This window comes from Elaeis guineensis, chromosome 13 (assembly GCF_000442705.2).
Source record: "Elaeis guineensis isolate ETL-2024a chromosome 13, EG11, whole genome shotgun sequence".
Lineage (NCBI taxonomy): Eukaryota > Viridiplantae > Streptophyta > Magnoliopsida > Arecales > Arecaceae > Elaeis > Elaeis guineensis.
This window is the reverse complement of record NC_026005.2, coordinates 21209981-21235878: the sequence shown is the minus strand read 5'-3', so window position 1 is coordinate 21235878 and position 25898 is coordinate 21209981. Positions and strand designations below refer to the sequence as shown.

Below are 25898 nucleotides of genomic sequence, written 5' to 3'. Positions count from 1 at the left end.
TTGGATCTTTTCGACTGTCGAGAAAGAGTCGGGTTGACACTCCATCGATATCGGCAAGAGAACTCGATGTTCCATCAGAGATAGCTCCCAAGCTGGTCCTAGCATTGTCGGCTCTAACAACGCTTCCTCCAATTGATGCACCGTCCGCCAGAATAGGGAAGGCGAGAGATGAAGGGGCCGCGACAGAACCATCAGCGGCTCCATTAGTGGGGGTCAAATCAAATCAGCAGTCACGGTCTCGGGTGCAGTCAAGCAAGGACTTCATGGTGGTCTCAAGCGTGCGAGCATCGACTGGAGATCGGGGGAAGGCACTGGCAACCTCTGCTGACGATGGGTTGTCCGCAAGCCTTCCTACATTCTTCGACATCCGAATCTTTACTGATGAGTCGGCTCTGGCTAATCCACTATTGGCTAGATGACTCATCGAAGCTGCTCTTCTCCCGACTGATAGAGAGAACAAGAAGAATCGAACGGTGTTCGAGATATTTTTTTTTCTTTTATCCGACGATACTTGGGATAATTTTTTGACATTCCTTCTCTTTTTTTTCCTGATCTAGCTTGACTTTTTTTTTTCTTTTTAATGGGTGCACGATAAGCACGCTTTAAAGAGCGGATATCGAAAAATTACTGACTTTTATTGGTCATGGATGGATAAGGTGGCGACCGTCAATGCCAAAAGGACTACTGCGGTCGAACAACTCCAGACGGCAATTGAACGGGAGAAGAAGCTTCAAGAAGAGATCTCCCGTATGACAGCTGACCTACAATCCTCTAGAGCCGAGCTTTAGTTGGCTCATCAGAATATCACATCTCTCGAATCTCGGATCAGGAGTAAGAAGCACTCCATCAATTGGCTCTAGAGAGAGGGATAGATATATTGAAGAGTTGGAAGTAGAGCACGGAAAGTATCGGGCCACCATGGAGAGGTTGGCACTGGCCGATACTGAATCAGCTTCCACAAAGGTTGAAGCTGAGTCAGCGAAATGCACCCTTAGTTTGGCTATCAAGAACTTCAAGGATTCAAAAGAATTCAAGAAGAAAATTTTCGAGGGCGGATTCGCCTCTTACTGTGTTGGATACGAGGACGGTCAAGATGCGGTCGGAAAATTATATCCGCACTTGAACTTGAGCAGCATCATTCCTCTTAGTTCAGGAGAAGAGGCTATTGAAGAGGGTGCCATACCAACTGAAGGAGATGCACCGACTACACCAGGATTTGCTCCAACTACTGAGGTTGTACCAGAGCAAGGTGATGAAGAAACCGACTGGTGATCAGTGTAACATTTTTCTTTCTCCTTTTTATGATCAGACAAATTTTATAATCAGACTTTGGATCTAATTTTGTAACCTTCTCTTCAATGAATGAAAAAAAAAATTTCTATGTGTAAACTCTCTTTTCATATTGGTACTTTCAATATTGTGGAATCATAATCGAACAACCGATTATCCATTTGTGAATCGGATGTTCAATAATAATTGTAGTAGCATTTGTCCATGAGTCGAGTGTTAGTTGACATACCTTATACGCCTTTTAGACATTTAGATAGATGATGATAAGCTAAATATCCTTTGACTGACTATAATCAAGTCAGTATGTTTAGATATTTGATAGATTGTGGTAAGCCAAATATCCTTCGACTGATCATAGTCAAGTCGGTGTATTTTCGATTCGATCGGAGTTGAATTAGCATAATATTCTATTTAGTTCAAATTAAGTCAGCATAAATAGTCATTCGACTGGAGTCAATTTTTACAATGGAAAACCAAAATATAGTTGGTATGTCGATTCTTATAGTGAAAAATTGAGATGTGGTCGGTAAAAATTGATCGATTATTTATCGATCTAATGTCATTTTGTAGATGTAGTTGACTGAAGCTTTCAAAATTTTAAATTTCAATATTTCATTCTGAACATTGTACATGTGAACAACTTTATTGATAATACATCTTCAAATTATCGACATTTCAAGTTTGAGGGATAGTTATTCCATCAAGAGTTTTTAGCCGATATGCATCCGATCGAAGTGTCTCGATTATTCTGTAGGGTCCTTCCCAATTTGAAGATAATTTTTTTTTTATTCCAGAGACTTTGAAACTTTTACTTTTCTTAGGACTAGGTCTTCTAGATGAAAGACTTTAGGCTTAACTTTTACATTATAATATCGGGCTACTCCTTGTCGATATGCTGTCATCCTAACTTGAGCTTGTTGTCGAACTTTCGAAAGTAAGTCTAGATTGGCTCTCCGACATTCTGAATTACTCGGCTTATTATATTATTCCACTCTTGCTGATGGCAATCCGATATCAAGTGCAATCATCACCTCTGTTTCATAGACCCGATTGAATGGCGATTCTCTCATCGGTATGCGAGGAGTTGTCTGATATGCCCATAAGATCGGATACAATTCTTCTACCCAGAGGTCTTTAGCTTCATTCAGTTTAGTTTTGAGACTATATAGAATTATTCGGTTGGTTACCTCCACCTCATCGTTAGATTATGGATGGCCGACTGATGTGAGTTTGTGCGTAATATAAAATTTCACACAAAATTTTTTAAAATTTTGATTATCGAATTATCGATCATTATCAGTGATAATGGTATATGGTAGACTGAATCTGTATATAATTGACTTCTGAATGAAGTCTTCCATCTTACTTTCAGTGATTTATACCAAAGGTTCAGCTTCTACTCATTTGGTGAAGTAATCAATGGCAATTACTATGAATTTTCTTTGACCAGATGTTGGAAGGAAGGGATCGAGTATGTCGATTCTCCATTATACGAAGGGTCATGGTGCAACAATTGATGTCAGCTGACTGGTCGGTTGATAATGTATATTTGTATACTTCGACATGGTTCACATCTTCAGATGAGTTCTGCTGCATCTTCTTCATGGTGGGCCAATAATATCCTTGTCTTAAAACTTTATAAGCTAAAGATTTGCCCTCCAAGTGATTTTCACAAATCTCTTCGTGAACTTCTCAAAGTGCATAGTCAGCATCTGCTGGTCTCAAACACTTCAGTAAGGGAAGAGAGAGTGATCTTTTATAAAGTTGTCCATTCATCATAATATATTGTGAGGCCATCCATCTAAGTCGTTTGGCTTCTGAAGGATCTGCAGATAGAGTTTCATCAGTCAAGTAGTAGATGATCGGGTCCATCCAGCATGGCTCGTCATTGATTTGTAGCACTTCTTCGACTTTATCAATGCTTGGTTGCTTGAGATATTCGATGAATATCCGACCCAGCGAGTTGAATGAAGTAGTTGTAAGTCAGAAAAGTATATCAGCTCTAGCATTCTCCATTTTTGGAATGTAAGAGATCTCAAAATATTTTAGAATTAATGTAAGATCATTCATTTTCTGAAGATACTTCACCATAACGGGGTCTCGGACTTTAAATTCGCCATTAACTTGCCCGATAATCAACTGTGAGTCGATGAAGACCTTTAGGTTGTCAATGTTAAGCTCTTTGACAATCTTCAAGCCAGCTAGGAGAGCTTCATACTCGACTTAATTATTTAAAATTTTAAAATTAAATAGAAGGACATATTCGGTTATAATTCCTTCAAAATTGGTGAGGATGAGGTCGGCTCTAATGTCTTGTGCGTTAGATGCTCCATCAATATGTAGCACCTATACCAATGTTAAGTTGGACTCAAGAGTTTCAACTTGCTTTATTTTATTATTGGATTCATCCTTAGGATTATTGTCAGGTATGGTACACTTGGTGATGAAATCGACCAAAATTTATGCCTTCATCGATGGACATGGGCGATATTGAATATCAAACTCGCTGAGTTTTATTACCCGCTTTGTCATTCTACTTGAAATATCAGGTCAGTATAAAATCACCTTCAATGGCTGATCTGTCAAGATAATAATGGGATGTGCTTAGAAGTATGGACGAAGTCGCTGTGATGATATAATTAGAGCGTAAATCATCTTCTCCGTCTTTGAATATCTTATTTCGGTATTATGAAGCATCTTGCTGGTGTAGTAAATAGATCGTTGAATTCGATTTTCATCTTTCTAGACGAGCACCAAACTAACTATCTCTATTGAAGTTGCCAGATAAAGATATAAAATTTCTCCCACATTCAATTTTGTAAGTAGTGGCGGAGATGCTAGATATCATTTTAGATCTTTGAAAGATTATCGGCACTCGTCTGATCATGAGAAGTTTTTTGCTTGTCTCAGGATCTTGAAAAAGGACAAACATCTTTCTGCTGATCTTAAGATAAATTGGTTAAGTACGGTGATCCTTCCGTTAAGTTGTTGTATCTCTTTCTTGAAGTTAAGATGCTTCATATTGATGATAGCCTTTATTTTCTTAGGATTGACTTTAATTCCTCATTGTGATACAAGAAATCTAAAAAAATTTTCGAAAGTTGCTCCAAATGCACATTTAGTTGGATTCAATTTTATCTGATATCGTCGAAGTGTGTCGAAAGCTTCTTCCAAATCTTAAACATGATCAAAAGGTTGGAAGCTTTTCACCAGCATATCATCCACGTAGACTTTCATATTTCATCCGATTTATGCTTTGAATAGTTTATTGACTAGCTATTAATAAGTAACTCCGGTGTTCTTTAAATCAAATGGTATTATTTTATAACAGTAGATGCCTTTGTCGGTTATGAAGGCTGTGTGCTTCTCATCTTCGGATGCCATCCGAATCTGATTATATCCTGTAAAGGCATCCATGAAGCTTAAAAGTCGGTGTCCTAAAGTTGTATCAACTAGTTGGTCGACTTTTGGCAAAGAAAAACTATCCTTCGAACAAGCTTCATTTAGATTTGTATAGTCGATGCAGATTCTCTATTTTTCATTAGTTTTTCTCATCATCACTACATTGGTGAGCCAATCGAGATAATTAGCTTCTCTGATAAAGCCAGCTGCGAGGAGCGTGTCGACCTCTTCGTCAATGATCTTCTGCCTTTTAGGAGCAAAAGATCTTTTCTTTTGTCTCACCGGCCTAATTTTAGGATCAATGTTCCGTCAGTGGGTTATTACTTCCAAAAAAATACCTGACATATCAGTTGCCGACCAAGCAAAAATATTGGTATTTGCTTTTAGTAAATTTATCAGTTGTTGACGCTCCGAATCAAACGGCTACGATCCACTTTAGACCATCTTTTCAGGATCTTCTTCTTTTAACAGGATGGAAACCAGTTACTCGGCTGGTTCACCCGATTCTTCATTTTCACTTTGGTCCAATTTATCGATGGACAAAGAGTTTTCAGATCGATTATTCTGCATAGAAACCAAGAAGCAACATCAAGCAAGTTGTTGATCTTCACATATTTCTCTGACTCTATTTCTTATTGGGAATCAGATTAGTAAATGGTATGTTGAAATTACTGCTCTCAGGGCATTAAGTCTAGGCCGTCCAAATATGGCATTATAAGCCGATGGAACTCGAATGATTGTGAATGTCAGGAGAACAGTATTTTATTATAGATCCATTCTCGTAGTTAAAGGAAGAGTAATTTCTCTTTCTACGATAACTGCATCTCTAATAAAATCAACTAATGACATCGAGACTCTTCTGAGTCGGTCAGTTGATAGTTACATTCGAGAAAAATCGAGTAAAAAAAAATATCAATTGAGCTTCCATTATCAATTAATTTTTTTTTTACATCATAATTTATTATCGTCATCGAGACAACGACAGCATCATCATGATGGAGAGTTCGTATTTCTCAGACATCATCTTTCGAAAAAGAAATTACATTGTCAAGTTGTCGTTTCTTCATTGACCCTTCTTCGAAAATTGCCCCCCAGTCCTTCGATCGCTCGAAGATTATATTAATTACTCTCATCGTTGGTCGATTGTTGATTATTTCCTTAACTTGTGGCTGAGGCTGTTGGTCGGTGGGAGGTTGAGTCGGACGATCTCGTTGAAATTTTTCGAGATAGCCTCGTCGAATCAGGGCCTTTATTTCATCCCTGAGTTAGATGCACTGTTCGATATCGTGTCCATGATCATGATGAAATCGACAGTATTTTTTTCTGTCATGGCTCCTCGATGGTGCTTTCATTAGCGGGGGATGTCGAAGATACTCATTTTCTTCGATCTCCATCAAAATCTACGTACGGAGAGCAGAAAGAAGAGTATATGAGTCATACCTGCCATAGCTGTTCGACTTTGGACTCTGTCATCGAGGTGAAGCTCGCTTATTGGTGATTGACCAACTTGATTTAGTTAGAGCTCCACTTTTTTCTGCTTCTTTTTTTGACCTTTTTCTTCTATCTGGCATCGGTCAAAAGCACCCTCATCCACGTGAATATTATGCGCACTCTAAAAGTTCAGCATAGGTCCGGGAGAGAGTCTTATCAAGAGAATAGGTGAATCTGGATCCCTTCAGACCCTTCTTCATGACCGATATGACCATATCTTCATTGAGGTCCCTGACCTCAAGTGTGGTCACTTTGAAGCGAGCCACAAAATCTCTCAACATCTCTATTTCTCCTTGCTTAACGGAGAAGAGATTGTCAGATATCTGTGGTACCCTTTGGCTAGTACTGAAGTGGGCCACGAAAGAATACTCGAGCTGCTCGAAGAAGTTTATGCTCCTCGACTGAAGCCCATAATACCAGGCTCGAGCAGCTTTTCGAATAGTCGTCGGAAAGCCGATGCATAAGAGGACATCGGTTGCCCCCTGGATCATCATGAGAGCCTTGTAGCTCTCTAGGTGATCAATTGGATCGGTGGAGCCGTCATATGGTTTCATCTGCGACATCTTGAACTGAGATAAAATCGGCTCATTCAGGATGCATTGAGAGAGAGGTTGGGCAGTGTGGAAGTATAGTCGCTGGAAGATTTCTGACCTTCCACTTGAAGTCGGATAAGTTGGTGGTTGATCTCTTTGAATTTGCACTCATAGTCATCGAGCCGTCGTTGCTGAGATAATTCGGGGGTAGAGTCCATCGAAGAATTTGAGGATAGAGAAGGAGAAGGTTCATGCGATCTTTTTTCTTTTTTAATACTATATACATGGGAAGGAGAAGAAGATCGCCACGAAGGACGGGCAGCACAATGGGAGTGCTGAGAATGCGGTTGCTCGTCTCGATGTGAGTATCGAGATAGTCACCACTTTGAGATGAGGAGGGTGAACATCGTGGAGGACGGCGGCTGTGCCTAGACGGTACTGAATGAGCCACCGACTTCTTCACCGGCGGTTGCTATTATTGTTGTTTTTCTTGTTGTTGGAGGCTGTGGACTGCCTCCATTAATACATTCATTTGTTGCATTAGGACAGCAATTTGTACGTCCGTAGTGACTACAGGACACGAAGAGCTAGGCTCTGTCAATGGAGGTGGGGAAGGAATATCTTTTTGGTGGGAAGACTGCCTCGCAGATCTCCTTGAATGCTGAGCTCTGGTTTTAGCTATGGTTGCTCGTATATTCTCCCTTCCTGGTGCGCCATTCTGTTGCAGCCAATCTCCTGTTGCGTCTATTGCCGGTAAAGAGTACCTGCAAAATGAAGTCCATACTGACCGAAATTGTGTCCGGCAGGAACCTTTCGATGCTTAGTCAGTAGGGAGTGGTGAACAGCAGATAGAATATTGAAAGTGACAGAGTATCAGCCCATAATTGCCTTACCAAATGTTGTTCATTTACCTCCTTTTATAGATCAGTAGTTGGTATCCATCTGTTACGGTTAGACACGTGCGTCGTGCATATTCTGATATTATGTGATCATGGGATGGGTAGTTATACCCATCATTGATCATATTTTGGCCATATGCGCTTTCTGCACTGACAGTTTCAGATAAGCCGACTATATATCGATAATAATAATACATCGATCGTATATTGATAGTAGTTATGGAGATCCAAATAATCATCGATCAGTAACTCTGATATATCGATGGTCATTGGTCTAAGATTAGCCTAGTTGTCGTATCTAAGTTGGTCGATGGCTGAAGATAGCCGACTATAGATCGATCGATTGATTGTTAGTCGATATTTTATATTCATAAGATCAATTTAGAGTCAGAATCAAAAATCGGTTGGATTGTCCCAGCAACCTTCTTTTGCATTTGATAATCTACGGAAAGTCTCAGAATTTTGAAACATAAAAAAAAATAATGTCATATTTTGAAAGCTTTTACAAAATCACGTTGCGTAATTAAACAGCCAATAAATTGATACCATAATTTCATGCAAAACACACAAACTCGTCACCAAAACGTAACCAGTGGGTCCCCCCAAGAAGATACGGTCAAGAGAATAGGCGGCCGATGCATTAGTTTTTCGCAATAACCATAAGCAAGTTGATGACTCCAACCATGAATCCGGTCAAATTGACCGTCTTGTCTTTTGCAAATTCTAACAGATCAACCACGTATCGTTAAACGGACGGCAGCAAACCACCATACGCATCTCCGGAGCGTGACAACATCCCATCTCTCAAAATATTTTAAAGCTCCACCGGGGTCCCATCCCTCTCCCGCTTCCTCCACCCTTGGACCTTGGTGACCAAAAAAAAAAAAAAAAAAAAAAAAAAAAAGAAAATCCGCTTCCCCAGTTCCCCTCCTGATTTTTTTACTTTTCACATTTTCCCTTCTTAAACTCTAAATTTCTCAGACTAGGTTTTATCTACCAATCCCCGGTCTATACGTTGCGAAATTTCTACTTTTTTGAGCTCTAATTCCGATCCAAGAACTGCGTACGAGGTAATTTTCTGTTCTTTTTATTGTTTTTTTCGATAATGAGCTATGTATTTCTTGGGTTGTCGCCGTATTCGTGCTTTCGGTCGTCTATCGGATTGAAAAGTGGGTTTGATTCTTCTACTTGATTTTTTTTTCTAAATATTTAAGTTTTTTTAGTTTATCGACTATTTGCTATTCCGATTCCAGTGGAAGATTTAATCTTGATTAGAGTGGATCCGACTTTTCGCTATTTTTTAAAAATAGTTTTGGTGTTTCGTTTATAGTGTGTGCAGAAGAAGCACGTATTCTTGATGCGGATCATATTATAGACGTCTATACCTTTTTCAAGCAATCTTAGGATGGAAAGAGCATAGTAATTGGTTGGATAATGGCTTTTAGGCAAAATTGAGTTTTTCTATCTGATTTTTTTTTTTTTGAACAAAATATAACTTAACGTATGGCTACACTTAGGTGGGATTAATGCACGATCATGCTGCAAGAAGTGCAAACCAAACATAAAACATGTGCTCTTTGTTGTAGCAGTCCACTGTATGTTGTATGTTTGAAGGTTTTGATATGCCATAAAAGACTGTTGCTAAGGCAGTTGGGATTAGGCAGGAGGTGTAATGGCTGGGAGCAGCAGCAGCAACAACAAAATTGACAATAAAGGAGCGAATTCAAAAGAGTATAACGAGCAGAAGGAAGAGACGAAGGAGATCTCACCGATGTCATTGAATCCGATGCATCAATCGAGCTTAAGGCCACAGCTCGATCTCACTAGGGCAACAATAGAAGACAAATGGGAGGAGCGGAACCCGACGATCCTGTTGCCCAACCAGTCTGATGACATCTCCCACTTAGCCCTTGATATCGGAGGTCTGCTCTTCCCTTTATTCTTTACTGGTTCTGTTGCTCTAATTTTGCGGATGAACGGTACCTTTTTATTAGGATAATGTGCTCCAGGTATATTAAATTGGTTTAAAACTAGTATTTTCTTTTCCTTTTCCTTCCTTTTTCCTTTCCCTTGCCTTACCTGTAGAAGGGATGGATGCTATTGATTCATTTTTATTACATCCATAAACATTATTACTTAGATTACATGGAATTTAAGTGGTGGATATTGTTTCTTTAAGTGTTTGGTTTCATAAACTTATGTATATTCCAATTATCACCTTTCAGATGTATGATATGTCTGTGTCTTATGATAAATTTATGGTGCTAGGTTCTCTGATAAAGTTGGTTTACTTCTCACGACATGAGGAACATTCACCTGATGATAAGAGGAAAAGATCAATAAAAAAGAGGTTTGGAATCCCTAAAGGAAGCAGGAGGAGCTATCCAGTTCTGGGTGGAAGGCTCCACTTTGTAAAATTCGAGACTGGGAAGCTGAACGAGTGTCTGGATTTCATTTCATCCAAGCAGCTTCATCGTGGAGGTATGCATGATTACTTTTTATTTAACATACCAGGAAAGGCCTAGAGGCTAGAGTTTTACTGAACATCAATGAGTTGCTAAAGTACTGTCAACAACACCAGAATTGAAATGTAAATGCCTTTTTTTTAAAGTCCCAAGCAACTTTTCAGCACCTTGCTGATTGAGGATCACTGGTATAAATGACATGGCAATTCATAACCCCATTTGGCAAGCTAATCTAGTGCCCATTTGATCTGAAATGATGCTTAGAATAAGAAACAAAATTCGGTAGTTTTGAAACTCTCACGTTTCATTGTGCCAAGAGGTTTTGTTTTATTCTTCAAGCCATCAAGAGAGACCAACAGAGAACTGACAAAAAAAAATACCATCTAATTCCACAAGAAAAAAGCAAAAAAATTATCTTTCAGTTAGTTGCTATGAACTGGGTTTTGGACTGTTATACATAATGATAATGTGACATTATCAAGGTTATGTATGGTCTTCCATTCATCCGATGACTTATTGATACCTTGTTCACTTTTATGAGTAGTAGATCAGGAGACGGTTTTGCATAGGTGTTACTCCACCACATTTTAGACAATACTTGCTGTGTTTCTACATAATATGATTGGGATTTTCTGCTTCACTAACCTCTTATTTATGTTTCAATATCACAATTCTTTCATGATTTTTATATTGTTAATTTTTGTGTGCTCCTTTTTTATTGATTAGACTTATTTTACATGGCAGGACTTGATTCACCATCATGGCAATCTGGGACTAGACCTCATGATAACCCAATAATAATCAAGGTAACTAACAGGGAAAGGACATTTAATGAGCGTTATCTGGAATTTCTTATAATTAATTGAGTTTATTTTTGTTTTCCTATCGCTACATGCATGCATATGTCATATGTTTGAGTTGTTCATCTTTGGTTGGAGCTTGCTAAAAACTTGCAACATAAATACATGTACACATGTTTGTATGTATGCATGCATGTATCTACATATGCTTATGCATATATACATAAACATACACAAATGTGCTAGGCATGCAAACATATACGTATATCAGATCGGTAAATGTATTTTCATCTTTAATTGAAGTCCCTTAGAACCATGTAAACATAGTTATTACTGTCAGAAATTCATGTATTACAATGTTAAGTGATGATAACTGCATGTTTAAAATGGATAGAGGAACTAATGCATTGATAGTCAGAAGTAGTTTCAAGTTTTCAACTCTCTGGTCATTTCCCTAATGATATGTTGACAAAATTAAACCCGAGCGATCAGACTATGGAGTCTGTGGTAGATGGTTTTCATTTATGCAAACAGCAAATTACATTGCAAGGGAAATCGTGTATAGTAAGAGAAAAAAGTTTCAAGCTTGAGCAAGATATCCTTAGCTGCTTTTGTCAAAATCTTCTGCAAGTTGGTGAACTGAAAATATAGTCATACCCTTGGTCCAACAGTGAAGTTATGTGATATGGTAAAAAATTATTTTGCTTTGCAGAGGCAGGATATGTAGTTTCCAGAGCAGAGCAATTCTCTTCTAGTCAGTGCAAAGAGAAGATTTATCACTTCCAAAATTGAGATTCATAATTTAGGTAGGAAGAAGGAACAAATTTATCATTTATTATTTACTATGGGTCTAGTTCATGATCTGGGCAGTCACTATTTGATGAGGTAACATATTACCTTCCATGTAATTAAGCTCTAGCATGAAACCTATAAACAGGTGGAAGGTGCCCCAAGATGCACAAAAACTGATTTATCCATGCAAGATGTGTATCCTGGCAAGATGCATAAAAATATGTAACACTCCCTGCACATCTAATGCAACATGTAGAATAAAAAAAAAAAAAATCATTGTTTTCCTTTTGCATATCACTTCCTGTCAAGTTTGAAAAATTACAATCAGGAACACTTAATTTGTTTTTGTGGAAAAAGTTTAAATGATCGAGACTTAAATATTGCTAGCTAATGCACATGCAAATGCAAGTAGTTACAATTAAGATTTTAGATATAGGAAAAATTTTGAAAAAAGTAATATGTATTCGGTACCAATTTATGTGACTTAGGAAATTGTTTAAAACTTATTCACTTTAGGGCTCCTCAATGTAGATAAACTTGAGCTTTGCAATGACCAACAAATGATTTAGAAGATATACAACTCTTGTTATGTATAAAATCATGAAAATCCTAACTTAAGGAGAGCTTTTCCCCAAAATGACTTCTAGAAGTCCATCAATGCCAGAATCCTTTTCTTGTAGAAGTCAAGGCATGATTGATTTAAGGAAGAAATCTGATAGGGTTACTATGGGAATTTAAAAATTGGGAAATCAAAGTGCTTTTGCTTTTTATATAGTGTTAGGATGTTAACCTACTATGGGTATTTAGATTCTCTGGTTTTTGACTTCAGTGATTAACACACAAGCTAATTTCTGAGTTTCAAGTATGATTTCTTTGTCATTCTCTCTGCGATGTCAGTGATAACAGTTTTTTTTTTTCTTAAATTTACTTTAGTGCATATCTGGTGCTTTATTGATGCCTGAACTGCCATAACTGGCTTGCAACTCATAATGGATGCACTGCTTATTTCAATGTATATTTGAATTATATTGGTCTTAGTAAGGGAGGCTTATTTACTAATTAGATTCCATGAGAAGGCGACAGGTGGTGGGGCATACAAATTTGCAGATGTCTTTAAAGAGAGACTTGGAGTTAGCCTTGATAAGGAAGATGAAATGGCTTGTCTTGTAGCTGGTGCTAATTTTTTGCTGAAGGTATCTAGTTTCTGCCCATATCAGTTTATATCATGCTCTCATCATTCTAAGAAAATTTGGAAAAAATGATGAGATAGTATTGGAAGATTTAAATGCTGGACTCTTCTATTTTATCAATGGTAGCTTGTACTTTTTATACTTGATTGTTCTTATGCGATTCTTTAGGGTAGACAAAAGCTGGAATAATTTTCTGTTATCACTGTCTCATAATATTTGAGCCAGTGGATTGCACTTTTAATATTGTAGTGTACAATTTTGTTCATTAATACCAATCCAGTGGCATGCCATATGTATATTTACCTTGGTGCTTGTGTGTTTGCATATTGTACATCTTGACTGCTTATTATTGTTGGATACCAAGGACATGTCTAGCGCATGACAGTACATGGATACAAAAATATTTAATGCTAATATAAGCCTCTTCAAGATTGTTGCAGCGAGACCTGCAATTCTTTAGAATTATAGTTGAAAGAAATTATTTATGGATGATATATTTATGCCTGAAGCACACTATGTTTGTTTTCAAGGAGTTGAATTGAACTTTGAGAATGCACAAAAGCGAATGCAATAATTCATCATATGTCTAACTGTGCAATATATCCACTTATAGTTGATTATACCCCTTCAACAAATTTTGTCGCAAATGTTATTGTGATAAAATATGTATACATTGTACATCTTGCACATTTATGATATATACTCATGTTAGGTTTCTGCTTTTGGTGGAGCATAGGCCTAGGTTGCCTGGTACATACTGAAAATTTGAAGTAATATGAGTTTTAAAGTTCCTTTCACTGATTAATGGATTGGAGGGTAGAAATAGTTTTTGACTAGTTATGAGTATGACATATGACACCATATTTCATGTGTTTTATGCATTCGTGGTCACAGTTTGTTATATCAACCTATATTGCTTGGTACTGGGCATTATGTATGATACTGAGGTTTGACCAATGTAGGGATGGAACAATCATATACTGAGTGGAATTGACTGTTACCCTATTGGGCATACCATGCCATTACCAGTGAGATATGAGATATTGGTGCAATGAACCTTGCTCATGGAAGGATGAAACTGGATGCTGTATTCAGCACGTCATTTACCATAGTTAAGAAGGTTATCAATACTAGTGAAATGCTCAAGTTGGTAAGTGGAGAATGGAGAAACATACTGGTCTTTCATGGATCATCATGCAACCATGCATTTTATAATGCTTACTCTTTTTCAATATGAGGGACTTTCCATCAAATATACAAAACAAATTGTAAAACTCCATAGAGAAATTGAAGAATGTGGAGGAGAGTTGTGTAATGGATAAGGTAAAAAGCAATGATCAATTAACAGTTTAACTACGTGCATAGACAGGAGACCACCCACAAATCCATACTACCTAGTGGGATCTTTAGGTGGCCAACTATTGGAACATGTCGGAGCACAATCCAAATATGAAAAGTATGAATGCTAGTCAGGAATAGTCGAACTGATTATGTCAAAGGTTTATCTTGACCGCAAAACTAGTGCCCTATAGAGTGAAACCTTGAAATATAGAAACAATTGGAAGGTGTTCCAACAACCTTTTTCCCTCCAAGTTACATTGCCTTAAAGGGTAGATAGAATATTGGGTGACAAGAGCATGTTTTTGAGCTTGTAATTGCTCCTTGTGAACTAATTGTTAGTAATTATTTTAAGGAAATGCTTGAGCTGTGCAAATGAAACTTGGGCTCGTTTGTATCGTAGGAAGAAAATTCACTCATTGGAATATTTTTTTTGAAAAGTTGATTCCTGAGAATATGACGTCTGAGAAAGTAGTTTTGGCATGTTTGGTTAACTATGAGAAGGTGACACATTCCAGAATGCCTTATCCTTGGTTAAACATCTACTTTCCAGGAAAAGTTGTATAAAATACCTATTATATCTTTAATAAAGGAAAATATCTTAGCCCTTTTTATTTATGGTTAAAAGCCACTTTTGGAAAAAAAAGATCCCAATTCTCTTGCCATGGGAAAGCCAAAAACCCGTGTCCCACATGGGTTTTTCCTTACCATAAAACATGGGAAGTTTATTCCCATGGAAATGTCACTTTTCAATCTCTCTCCTTCGAAAACTCCAACCAAAACTCCAACTAGACAAGAGGGTTTCCTTCATTCTTTTTGTTGACCACAATTTCTCCCCCTCCTATTCCCATCAACCAAATGTGTCCTTTGAGTTAGTACATGGGACAACTAGGTGATGAATGCGATGAGGATGTCCAGAAATTTAGGTGAGATACGAAAAGCCTTGGAGATGTTGAAATATAAAAATAAGCGTGCAATTATGCTTGATGTTCATGTTATTAATGGATTATAGAGACCTCTAATATTGTTAATTATGTCTGTGATTATTCATCACTTTCTATATCTGCACATGTTTTTCTTCATATATGTATATATATTATATACACTTTAACACTAATTGTGCTGTGGTAGATAGGCAATCCGCCATGAAGCTTTTACACACATGGAGGGCCAAAAGGAGTTTGTGCAGATTGATCATAATGATTTGTTCCCCTATCTTCTTGTTAATATTGGCTCTGGAGTTAGTATGATTAAGGTATTGCTTATATGCCTTGCCCTTGTATTTCTTCCTCTTAATGTGGAAGATGTTTTTTTTTTGTACTCTCATTTCTTGCTCATTTAGGTGGAGGGGGATGGAAAATTTCAACGGGTTAGTGGGACTAATGTTGGTGGTGGTACTTATTGGGGATTAGGGAGGTTGTTGACAAAATGCAAGAGGTACTTTTCTTTTCTTATTTACATATTTCGGCATTTTATTATGTGTGGGCCTTTTATCCTTGGTTCACATTTATCCTTTGTTCTAGTTTTGATGAGCTGTTAGAGTTGAGCCAGCAAGGAGATAGTAGCAATGTTGACATGCATGTTGGAGATATATATGGTGGTATGGACTATTCCAAGGTATTTTATGTGCTTTACCATCTTATCCTTTTTTTGATGCTTAATTGTGTTGTCAAATAATGAATTTATTAATAAATTCTATTTTTGTTTGTTGTTTGATATTATTGTTGAAAATGATGGTGATTATTATGTATAAATTATTATGATTTATTATTTATAATTTGAGAGTGAGACTTGGCCTAATAGTAAGATTGCTTGATTTGTGACTTAGAGATTTGAAGCACAGAAACCGCCTCTCCGCAATGGTAAGATTAATCCATTATGTCCTAGATGTCATGTGTTTGAAATATAGAAACAGCTTATCAGCGTGCAGGGCTAAGGCTGCATACATCCGATCCTCCCTTACAAGAGCTCCGTGCACCAGATTGTCCTTTTTTTCTGCATATGATGCATTTTTAGTTATCTTTGAAAGGAGGTCATTTATCTAGCTATTGGACTTAACAACTGGTGATGTAATCTTACCCATCGTCTTTTCCCACTATTTGCTCTGTTTATTAGGCCTATAAGCAAATTGGGTTCTGATCATGTCAGGGGAGGTTTAGGCTTGATTTGTTAGCTAAAAAACCCAGACTTGATCTTATCTTAATAGTCCGATAGATAGTTGAGACCTCGACTTGAGCTTTTACTTTTCAAAATTGGATATCCGATCTATAGTTTGAGTCCAGTTTGTTTGCTGGGTTAGGATTACAATCAGGGTTTTGAGGTACGAGGAGGATTGAAAGTGGAGCAGCCTAGAAGCAACAATTGATGGGTGGGAGGGGCGTGGTGGGGTTTAGATCTTGGAGCTTCTTACTGTTTGGTTCTCGATGCATATAGTTGCCATATTACGCATGTTGGCTCTTGGTTCTCTTGTCACATTAATGTTTCCTAAATTTGCATCAAAAGGTTACATATTTCCCAAGTAATGCTCCTACGCTCCATGAATACCTTTTCTTCTTCTTTTTTTCTTTTTCTTTTTTTCTGAGAGAGAGAAAGGGAGGGAGACCAACCCACAATATAGTTACGCAGGTCCAGATATTTGGAGATGAACCACCAATTACTTGAACCTAGAACTTCTGGTTGTTACGCAGAGTGGTGCGACCATTAGGATATGTCCCAATTCACTTTTCTGAACCAAGAACCTCTGGTTGTGAAGCAGAGGGGTGTGACCATTAGGATATGTCCCAATTCACTTTTTCTTCACACACCCCCCCTCTTTCTCTCAAATGAGCTTACTACTGATCAATATATTTTTGAAGTTGATGGTGAGCATTTACCAAGGCATTGTTTTGCAAGGACTATCTTACCTTTTATTCTCTTCATCATTAGACTCCTAATTTTGCTGTGCTGGTGCTCTTTTGTCTCTTCATCTTCACGGGATTTACTGGGGCACATGCTAAGTTATTCTCATGTAATTCCAGGCTTGGACTTAATTCCATGATCATCTACCTATACTTTTTGACAGAACATACAAGTTTTAAAATACTTGCTAAACAATTGAGTATTGACCATCCGCTGGTTATACTCTCCTTTTCACTTTTTCCTTGTTTACGCAAAAGCATGGACATCTTTTCTACTCCCAGGGTGATGAATTATGTTTTGTTCATTGTTGATTTAACTCCCATGTGGCCATGTTTATATCTTATGCATAACAGTCTGTGGTGTATAGCTTTTACTGTCTTTTTGTTATGGGTTCATTTGGGCAGGAGAAAGTCAGATTGTTAAGACAAACTACATGCAGTTGTACCATGTTGGTAGAACCATTCCAAGTTTATCTATTGCAGGTGTTACTTTGTCTATGCTTCTGGGAGGCTATGTTCTATTGTCAGCGTGTATTTGGTTTATGTTGTGCTTCATGCATGATGAATTTGACGCGTTGCTTTGTTCTTCAAACTTTCTCCTACTGCAGATATATGAAACATGCTATCTGTGAGATGCTTCTTATTTTAGGTTATAGATTTCTACTTTGGATCATTTTCAAGCTCATTACATATTATTGCACAAACAGAGACCTCTTTTAAATTTGAATAAGGTAGTCTATCTAATTGTTGTAAATTGGGGCAGATTGGGCTTTCAGCATCAACTATTGCCTCTAGTTTTGGAAAGGCGATTGCAGAAACCAAGGAGCTATTGGACTACAGACCAGAAGATATCTCTCTCTCCCTCCTGCGAATGATTTCATATAATATTGGGCAGGTAAGGTGCCTTGAGTTTTTTTATTATCAAAGTAAACAATGTTGTGACAGAACCATATATGTTATATATGAGCATAAACTTTTCCCATGCTGGATCAGAATATGCTTGAATCAAATGCATTTTTCTATTAAAGTATGTCAGCTTAATTTGATTGCTGTCTGGACCCAGCATCAGATTTATGTCTAGTTTTGTGCAGGATGTAAGAAAACTAGCCTTTTACATGCTACGTTAGGTCTTTTTTCTTTCCATTTTAAGTCAATTATTTCACTAGTACTAGGGGCTCTCTTGATATTTTGGGACATTAATCCATCTTATTTATGAGAGTCTAAAGTGCACAGTTGCTGCCAAATGAAGGAAAAGATGGATTTTGTGATGAAATGAACCACCTCTTTTGAAGGAGACCCCTCCAAAAAAAAAAAACAGAAAAAAAAACTCTTTCAAAAGCGAGATTTCTTTAATATTTTATAATTCATTGTCTTCACAATTTCTGCTAAACCTGCTTGTCTGATTTCATTTTCAGTTCAAAGCCATGGACTTCCAGCAGATTAGCTTCTGCTGGTCATTTTTTATAATTTCATCTGCTTTTGGAGTATCAGCCAAAACCATATAGTTTTTCTCTGGAATTGCTGAGACTGCCTGAAAGTACTGAAAACCATGAGTTTTGGATCTGGTTAGCTTGATTGTTTAGACCTGAATCTTCAAATATTATCTGAGACTAAAAATATAGCTTTTGAGGGAAACAGTAGTATCCGATCATAAGTGAAATCACAACACATCAGTTGACTGTATAGAAAGAAAGGTACTAGGAGATTTTTTTTTTTAGAAACTGTTTAAGTGCTGCACCTCCTTTCCTGCACAACAATTGATTCATTTGCTGTTTAAATGCATTTATTTATTTATTTTTTTGGTGAAAGTTCAAGGTGAAAATATGAGCAAAAAATTGACTCATTATATGTAAGCTCATTGTCATCTTAATCTGGCACATTTGTGTGATTTTACATGGTGGTGTAACCTTCTACATTAGGGGTGGCAATCAGGTTGGGTTGAACCAGACATGGGTTGGGTTGGACCAGATATGGGTCGGGTTGGATATAGGATAGCTCGAAATCTATCAATCTGCACCTGACTAATTTATTAAATGGGTCAAAAGTCCATACCCAAACTTGACCATTTTATTAAACAAGTAACCTGGCCTGACCTATAATAGGTTGAATCTAGTTAAACCGGCTAAGCATTGCCACTCCGACTTGGACTTCATGGATTTGTAATTGTAGTTTCAGTGCAGAGTGCAGGCAACTTATTTTGGTGGTCTTAAATTAATTATATTTGTCCTCTCCCCCTTCCCCCCTCCCTGCTATACATTTTTTTACCTGTAATGCAAATAAACTTGTTTATATTGCATAACCTTTCATAGTTCCTGTATGACAGATCTCCTACTTGATTGCGCTTCGCTATGGGCTCAAAAGAATCTTTTTCGGAGGATTTTTCATCCGTGGTCATGCTTATACCATGGACGCTATCTCTTTTGCGGTGCATTTCTGGTAACTACTGGAGGGATGGTGCTTTCTTGTGACTTGCTTTTCTTTGAATTTTGAGGCACTAGATGAGTGTTATCACTGTTATTTTAATATATTGTTGTGCTTTCCCAATTTATCCTTTTGTTTGAATGATTTTAGTTGCACAATCCATTCTAAAGATTAATTAAAATCATAGAGATATAATTTGATTTTTTTCACTGAAACTGTTTCTTCTCATATTCTTCTGCTGAACATTGAGCTTGTCTTAGGTCCAACGGACAGGCGCAAGCCATGTTTTTGCGCCATGAAGGCTTTTTAGGAGCTCTTGGTGCATTCATGAGCTATGAAAAGCACGGTCTTGATGTCTTGAGGGCACATCAACTGGTTGAACGGTTCCCTATGAGATTTCCATGTGTTGGGGGAAAGATTTATGGTCCTCGTCTGGGTGATCTGAGTGAGAAGGCAAGAATATATTACTTTTCATGGAGTCAGCTATCTACATATACTCCTGCATTTTTAATGCATATAGTATAAAGCTTCAGGTTCTCTACTTATATATGCATTAGGATCATTTCTGCACTTGATCTATATCTATAGTTTTTAATAAATCTTAGCTAAAAGTGGATCTCATATAGTTGTTATTTCTGCCTCAATCATAAGGGGCAAATCTTATTCCTTTCCTTTGCTGTTGGCTATACCTCTGATTATCAGCATTTGTAAAAGTCATGAATATATCATAATATGTCAGGTCTAAGTTGGTTATGTAGATTTGTGGCCGGAAATATTTTAAGAATTTTTTTTAAAAAATTTGTTTTTCAGAAAATTGCTTTTCACATACCTATTACAGTTGTAACAGTGGTTTTGTGGAGCTATATCCGAGTTCATTCCAATTTCTAGACAGCACATGGAGTTTTCATTGTTTGGACTTTGGACGTATGTTAACTGCCAGGGGTGTGCTTATGAAAACTCTTATATGGCTTTTCTTGTGATTTTTGACCAGTAGTTGGAGCATGATCATTGCTATCTGTTTGCAGATATCTTGGATGGAGAAGTTTGTTTTGAAGGGTACCGAGATTACAGCTCCTGTCCCAATGGCTCCACCAGGAACTACTGGTATGGGTGGTTTTGAGCGACCTTCTTCTAGGGGCAATACCCTAAGATCAGATGCAAGCGCTACATTAAATATTGGTGTACTCCATCTTGTACCCACGCTGGAAGAGTTTCCTTTATTGGCTGATCCTAAGACGTAAGCAGCCACTTGACTCGTGGTTCTACTTCCTAATCATGTTCCATTGTTCTACCATGTACTGCATGGTACAAGGTGTACCATACTGTATCAATATCGTGTCTCGTACTATATCAACATTTGATATGCTATCTAATACTATACTGAACAGCATAGTGACACTGTAATAGGATGGTACTGGTTGGGGGTCCACTACCGAGACGGCAAACCTTGTTTCTAATGTTTCAAAATTATCAGTGAGCATTTGATGCAAGAAATGCTATCTATGTATGAAGTTGATATGCATTATGTAATATTCTAAGAGGAAGCTTTCTTCCTGAAGTCATCACAATTACAAACAACTTCAACACCTTTTTTGATCCAGTCACAAAAAATCCACTGTGCTTATCTTTTATGTCACATCCAAGGATTTAAATCCCATGGGATGGGGCTGTTTTGATTTTTCATGAAATGAGATGCGTCGCCATCCCACCCTATCCTGATACTTAGGACAGAAGATGTCCCAAGACATTTAGATTGAGATGCTGGAACGCTAGTAGGACAACCCCGTCTTGACACGTGGGATGGTGTCCCATTCCGGTCTCCTGCGAGACGTCCCGCTGGACCTGAATACTTGGTCACATCATGATATCAAGGTTCACAATCTCGATATTAGACCCCATATTGATACCGGTACCATCATGATATAGTGTCGGTATGGTCATATGGGGTCGGGTAGTCATATGGATATTTGATATGCCCCTCATGCTGCATATTGGTTTGGTACCAGTATAATACAGTATTGTTCGGTAAATTGGTATTACAACCATGCATAATATACTCTTATGCTATCCAGTCCCTCCATTCATGGATTTGTAGGTTATGGTAGTTTTTTTTGCTGATCATCTAATTACAAGGGCAAGATTTTGAGTTAGCAACCAGTTGTTAATTGATAAGCAACTTAAATTATAATGATGATCTTCATTTGCAGGTATGAACCAAACACTATTGATCTATCAGACCATAGTGAGCTTGAGTAAGTTATTTTGAAATCATACCATTTACTTTTAATAAATGATGGTCAAACTGGAACTTTGGTTGATGTTATCTATACTAACAAGCTATTCCATGCCGTAGGTATTGGTTTGTGGTGCTTTCAGAGCATTTGCCTGACCTAGTTGATAAGGTATGTGCTAGAAAACTGTACATTGTTCTTGAGATAATTGTCCTTAATGAAATTTACATGATTAAATGTAGCTTTCATTTTACGATATCACTGTGAAAATTCTTGTGTAAAATATGTTCATTTCACCAGCATCCTACTTTTGTTAAGTTCATCATCTTCACATCAATCTGCTTTACACTTCTTTCTGGCATTTTCCAGTTTTTATTACCATGGAGGAATTTGGTATTCCTACCATGTACCAAATGAAGCGCTATATGTCCTTCATCTCTAGTATATCTTTGTCTGAAATATATATATATTTTGCTGCTCACCACACAAATGTACTCCATGGAGTACCATCTTTTTTCTTGATTTTCTACACCTTTCTTATTTTCTGCTTTAATCTTTCTCATATGATTATGCTATATGTATTTAAGTGACACAAATCACACAATTGTGTATTCTTTTTAGCATTGCTACTAGTGAGAACTGTGCTATTAGATTCTATTACTACTTTTCAAAACCTGTTTCTTGTTATATTCTATTTTTATTTTGTACATGGGAATGAGGTCCGTCAACATTTTGAACTTGAATCTTGATCTATCAAGAGAAAGAAATGCCTAAAACAAGTGATACACAATTGCTAAAGAGATCAGATTTTGGACTACATACCAATCTGCACTCTAAAAGGAACCTGAAAATTCATTATATAGGATTGATTGGTCAGTTGCAGCAGCAAATCAATAAAATATCAGATTGTCAGGATGTTTGACTGATTACACATGTCAGAAGTTATTTAGTTGTTGAGTTGTGAAATTTCTTTCTTGCATCATTGGCAGGCTGCACCAGCTCAATTTTGAAATATGCTTTATATTTTATATGCTGACATTTTCAGGTTGTAATGTAGAGGAAATAATATATAGAGTAAATACCAATGAACGAAGAAAGTGAATAGATGTGAGGTAGTTTGTGCATTTAGCTAGACAGCAATTGGTGAAAACTGGGCATAGATAATTGGGAGCAAAATGGAAAATTTGCATAGTTTTGCTTTAGTTACATTACTATTGAAAGTACCTTTGAATTCTGGTTGCAGTGATATGGTTGACAGCATATTACGTATGGTTATTCAGTTGGCTTGAATTAAAACACCTGCAGATGACAAGAAAATAAATTTTGTGCATCCACTTTCTGATTTCAAGCTACAAATTTAAGTGCAATATAACTGATGAATCTTCACTAGAAGATGGCTTGTCGACATCGCGATAAACTATATCCAAGTCAGTATTTACGTATTTTTGTTGAGTAGCATTTGGCTCCTCCATAATTTGTGAATCTTCAAAGCATGTATTTTAATTTTTCATTCAAACTGTCATGCCAGTTGAGTTTTCCACTTTCTTCCCACTAAGGATGCTGGTCATTCTCATCATTATTTGAATAACAAAGTTGTTTACTAGTTTACTGTTTATCCACTATCATGCAGGCAGTAGCAAGTGAAGGAGGAACGGATGATGCTAGAAGAAGGGGAGATGCATTTGCACATGCCTTCTCAGCTCACTTGGCAAGGTAAATCATGTTTATTACAAATTAATATCAATACAACCTTGATTTCAAGTGCTGACCCTCCAGTCCTTGCTGGTCAACAGCATGTATCTTGTCAAGGTAGTAATGGGCCAATGGTACCTGCATGAGTTGGCATGACACATTAAATTATTTTTTAAAATATTTTCATGAAATAAGCATATTATATCCTTTTCTGATCTTCTTGTCCCGGCATGGCATGATACATGTTATGGCAGCCATAACTAGCACCATCATTGGCAAATTTTATTGTTATAAAAGTGGTGGGCTTTGGATCAAAACAATTAGGATAACTACCCATGTCAGATCCATCTAAATGGGTATACCTAGTAGTGATCTAGCATTCACCACTAGGAGGTACAAAGTGCATAATGCTGATGATGCACTAGAAGGTTGAAAATGGCAAATAGATAATGAGGTGACATGAAGGTAGATAACACTTAATATGGAGAAACAATTTTATCAAGATACTTGGCAAGGATGCCAAGTCTCCAAGCATGCTCGAGTGTCAGACATGACAACCTTCAAAAATCTAGGCATAGGGACATGATACACACACATATGATGTATATGTATGCAAGATTTTCAAAACCATCCCGAACCGGACGGTTCGGAGCGTGCCAAATCGGACCAGCAGGGAATCGGGACGGTTTTGGCTGGGAAAGTGACATACGCTGGCGTCGAGGGAGAAAGAAAGGGAAAGAGAAGAAGAGAGAAAGAGGAAAGGGAGAGAGAGGAGGACGCTGTCGGAGGCCGACGGTGACCCCTTGCGGCTGTCAGAGGGCCGCGGAAGCCTCTGCGGCTCGGTTCGCCTTATAGGGCTGTTAAACGAGAGAGAAAAAGAGAGATGGGGGAGTGACTTATCGGATGGAGGATGGGACAGTGGAGGGGCTATCAAAGGTTTCCGGGCTGCCGCTGTGGCCAGTGGGCGGTGGAAATGTGCGGGTGGAGTCGCGGCTGTGGAATAGGGGTGACAGCCCCTGTTTACATGTTGGCCCTTTTTTAAAAACAGAGATGAACAGTGAAGTCGGCAATTGGATTGTTGGTTTCATTTTTTTGAATCTTTTTTATAAAAGCAAAAACAATGAAGCCTACAAATGGTTTGCTGGCTTCACTTTAGTTTTGATTTTTTAAAAAATTCTCATGAAACAGGGGTGTTGCCCTGGTTTCATGCTTGCGGCGCTGCTTGCGTGGACTGTGCCATCTGATGGTCCTCTGGCTCCTTCCTCTCCCTTCTTTTCTTTCTCCCTCCCCCCTCTCTCTCTATTTCTTTCTCTTTCTCTCTTTTTCTCCTCCTAGTTCCCTTCTTTGTGTCGGTTCGCGTTGGTATGGTGCGGTACGGATCCATACCGACCCATACTGCTGGTCGGTTGGCATGGGCTCTAGTACTGAGTCCGCGAACCTTGTATGTATGTATACATATATACAGTATACGTATGTCTAGATTAAAACAGCTTAGATAACCCCAGATGTCACATATCATTAAATTGGTATATCTAGTAGAGGGCTAATCATTCATGGAAGGGAGGTATGAAGAGCTGCATTATGGTGAGAATGAAGGTAGTAAATGGCGAGGGAGTGGTTGGGACTTGGGAGGCATTAAGCATTTGGAGATGATAAGACCAAAAGTCAAATGCTTGTAATCTCAGAGCTACAAATAGTAAAAGATAATACTCTCATGCTCCAATGAAAAAGAAACAAGATTCTGGGAAATCTTGAAGACTTAACAATGATGAAAGAGGTAGAAAGAAAAAGACAAGCAAAAAATATCAGCAAGGATTAGATAATGATCACTATACGGCTTAAAGGAGAGCCTGATAACACATAAACAGTGGCTGGAGAGAGCAAATGAATGAGTGAATTAAAAAGGCCAAGAAGATTCCAGCTATCTGTATTTGGATGGTATCAATGCTTAATGAAATACATATTTGAAATACTGTTGTTTCAAAAACTATCCACAGATGCTGGATAGGCTGAGCTGAATAGGTTGAAATTGACAGCCATTTAGAAATCTATCCTTAGGGATGAAAGGTACTTAAAACAATCGAGAGCCAGTTTGTGTCAATTCTGGTGAGGCAGATCATTTCACATGATGGCATAAGTCAAATCTGACAATGATCCAATAGGCTAGAGGCAGCAATCTTGAAAAAGAAGGTTATCAGATGCTTCAACAAAACAGTGGCCTTCCTTAAGCAACAAATCCTCAGGCTTCAAAGTTGGTTTCAGAACATTTGTGCTGGTTGGATTCTCCAACACCATGTAATATCAGCAGCAAGCTTTGGAATGATGCACATATATTGCGGCATGGCCAGCCATTAGGTAAAACCAAGGATTCAAGTCCCAATGGAACGTTCCGCAGGACATCGGGATGGGGCATTATCTCATATGTCGGGACAAGACCGTCCCCCCAGCGTCCTAGCG

General features: G+C 37.8%; 2 protein-coding genes across 7 annotated transcripts in view; one reads left to right on the top strand and one right to left on the bottom strand.

The window, feature by feature from the left end:
- Positions 1-6293: 6293 nt before the first annotated feature.
- LOC140853113 (uncharacterized) lies at positions 6294-6677 on the bottom strand. Its single transcript, XM_073247210.1, has one exon. It carries the CDS (start codon positions 6675-6677, stop codon positions 6294-6296), a length of 384 nt encoding a protein of 127 aa, XP_073103311.1.
- A 1801-nt stretch (positions 6678-8478) lies between these two features.
- LOC105056269 (pantothenate kinase 2) overlaps positions 8479-25898 on the top strand; it is a 31400-nt gene continuing 13980 nt past the window's right edge. Inside the window, exons 1-16 of one of the 6 annotated variants that reach the window (XR_012136201.1) lie at positions 8479-8685; positions 9280-9537; positions 9884-10096; positions 10825-10886; positions 12749-12865; positions 15336-15455; positions 15543-15637; positions 15724-15817; positions 17861-17992; positions 19421-19533; positions 19779-19971; positions 20544-20755; positions 21726-21770; positions 21872-21920; positions 23055-23176; positions 23380-23464. Coding sequence is in view for 5 of the 6 variants with exons in the window: in XM_073247365.1 (XP_073103466.1) it covers positions 9288-9537; positions 9884-10096; positions 10825-10886; positions 12749-12865; positions 15336-15455; positions 15543-15637; positions 15724-15817; positions 17861-17992; positions 19421-19533; positions 19779-19971; positions 20544-20755; positions 21726-21770; positions 21872-21920; positions 23380-23462 (1778 nt within the window). In the remaining variant the exon portion in view is untranslated. Of the gene's footprint in view, positions 8686-9132; positions 9538-9883; positions 10097-10824; positions 10887-12748; positions 12866-15335; positions 15456-15542; positions 15638-15723; positions 15818-17860; positions 17993-19420; positions 19534-19778; positions 19972-20543; positions 20756-21725; positions 21771-21871; positions 21921-22992; positions 23177-23379; positions 23465-25898 lie in introns of those variants that run through there. The other 5 variants (XM_073247365.1, XM_073247366.1, XM_073247364.1 and 2 more) reach the window with 5 other exon arrangements.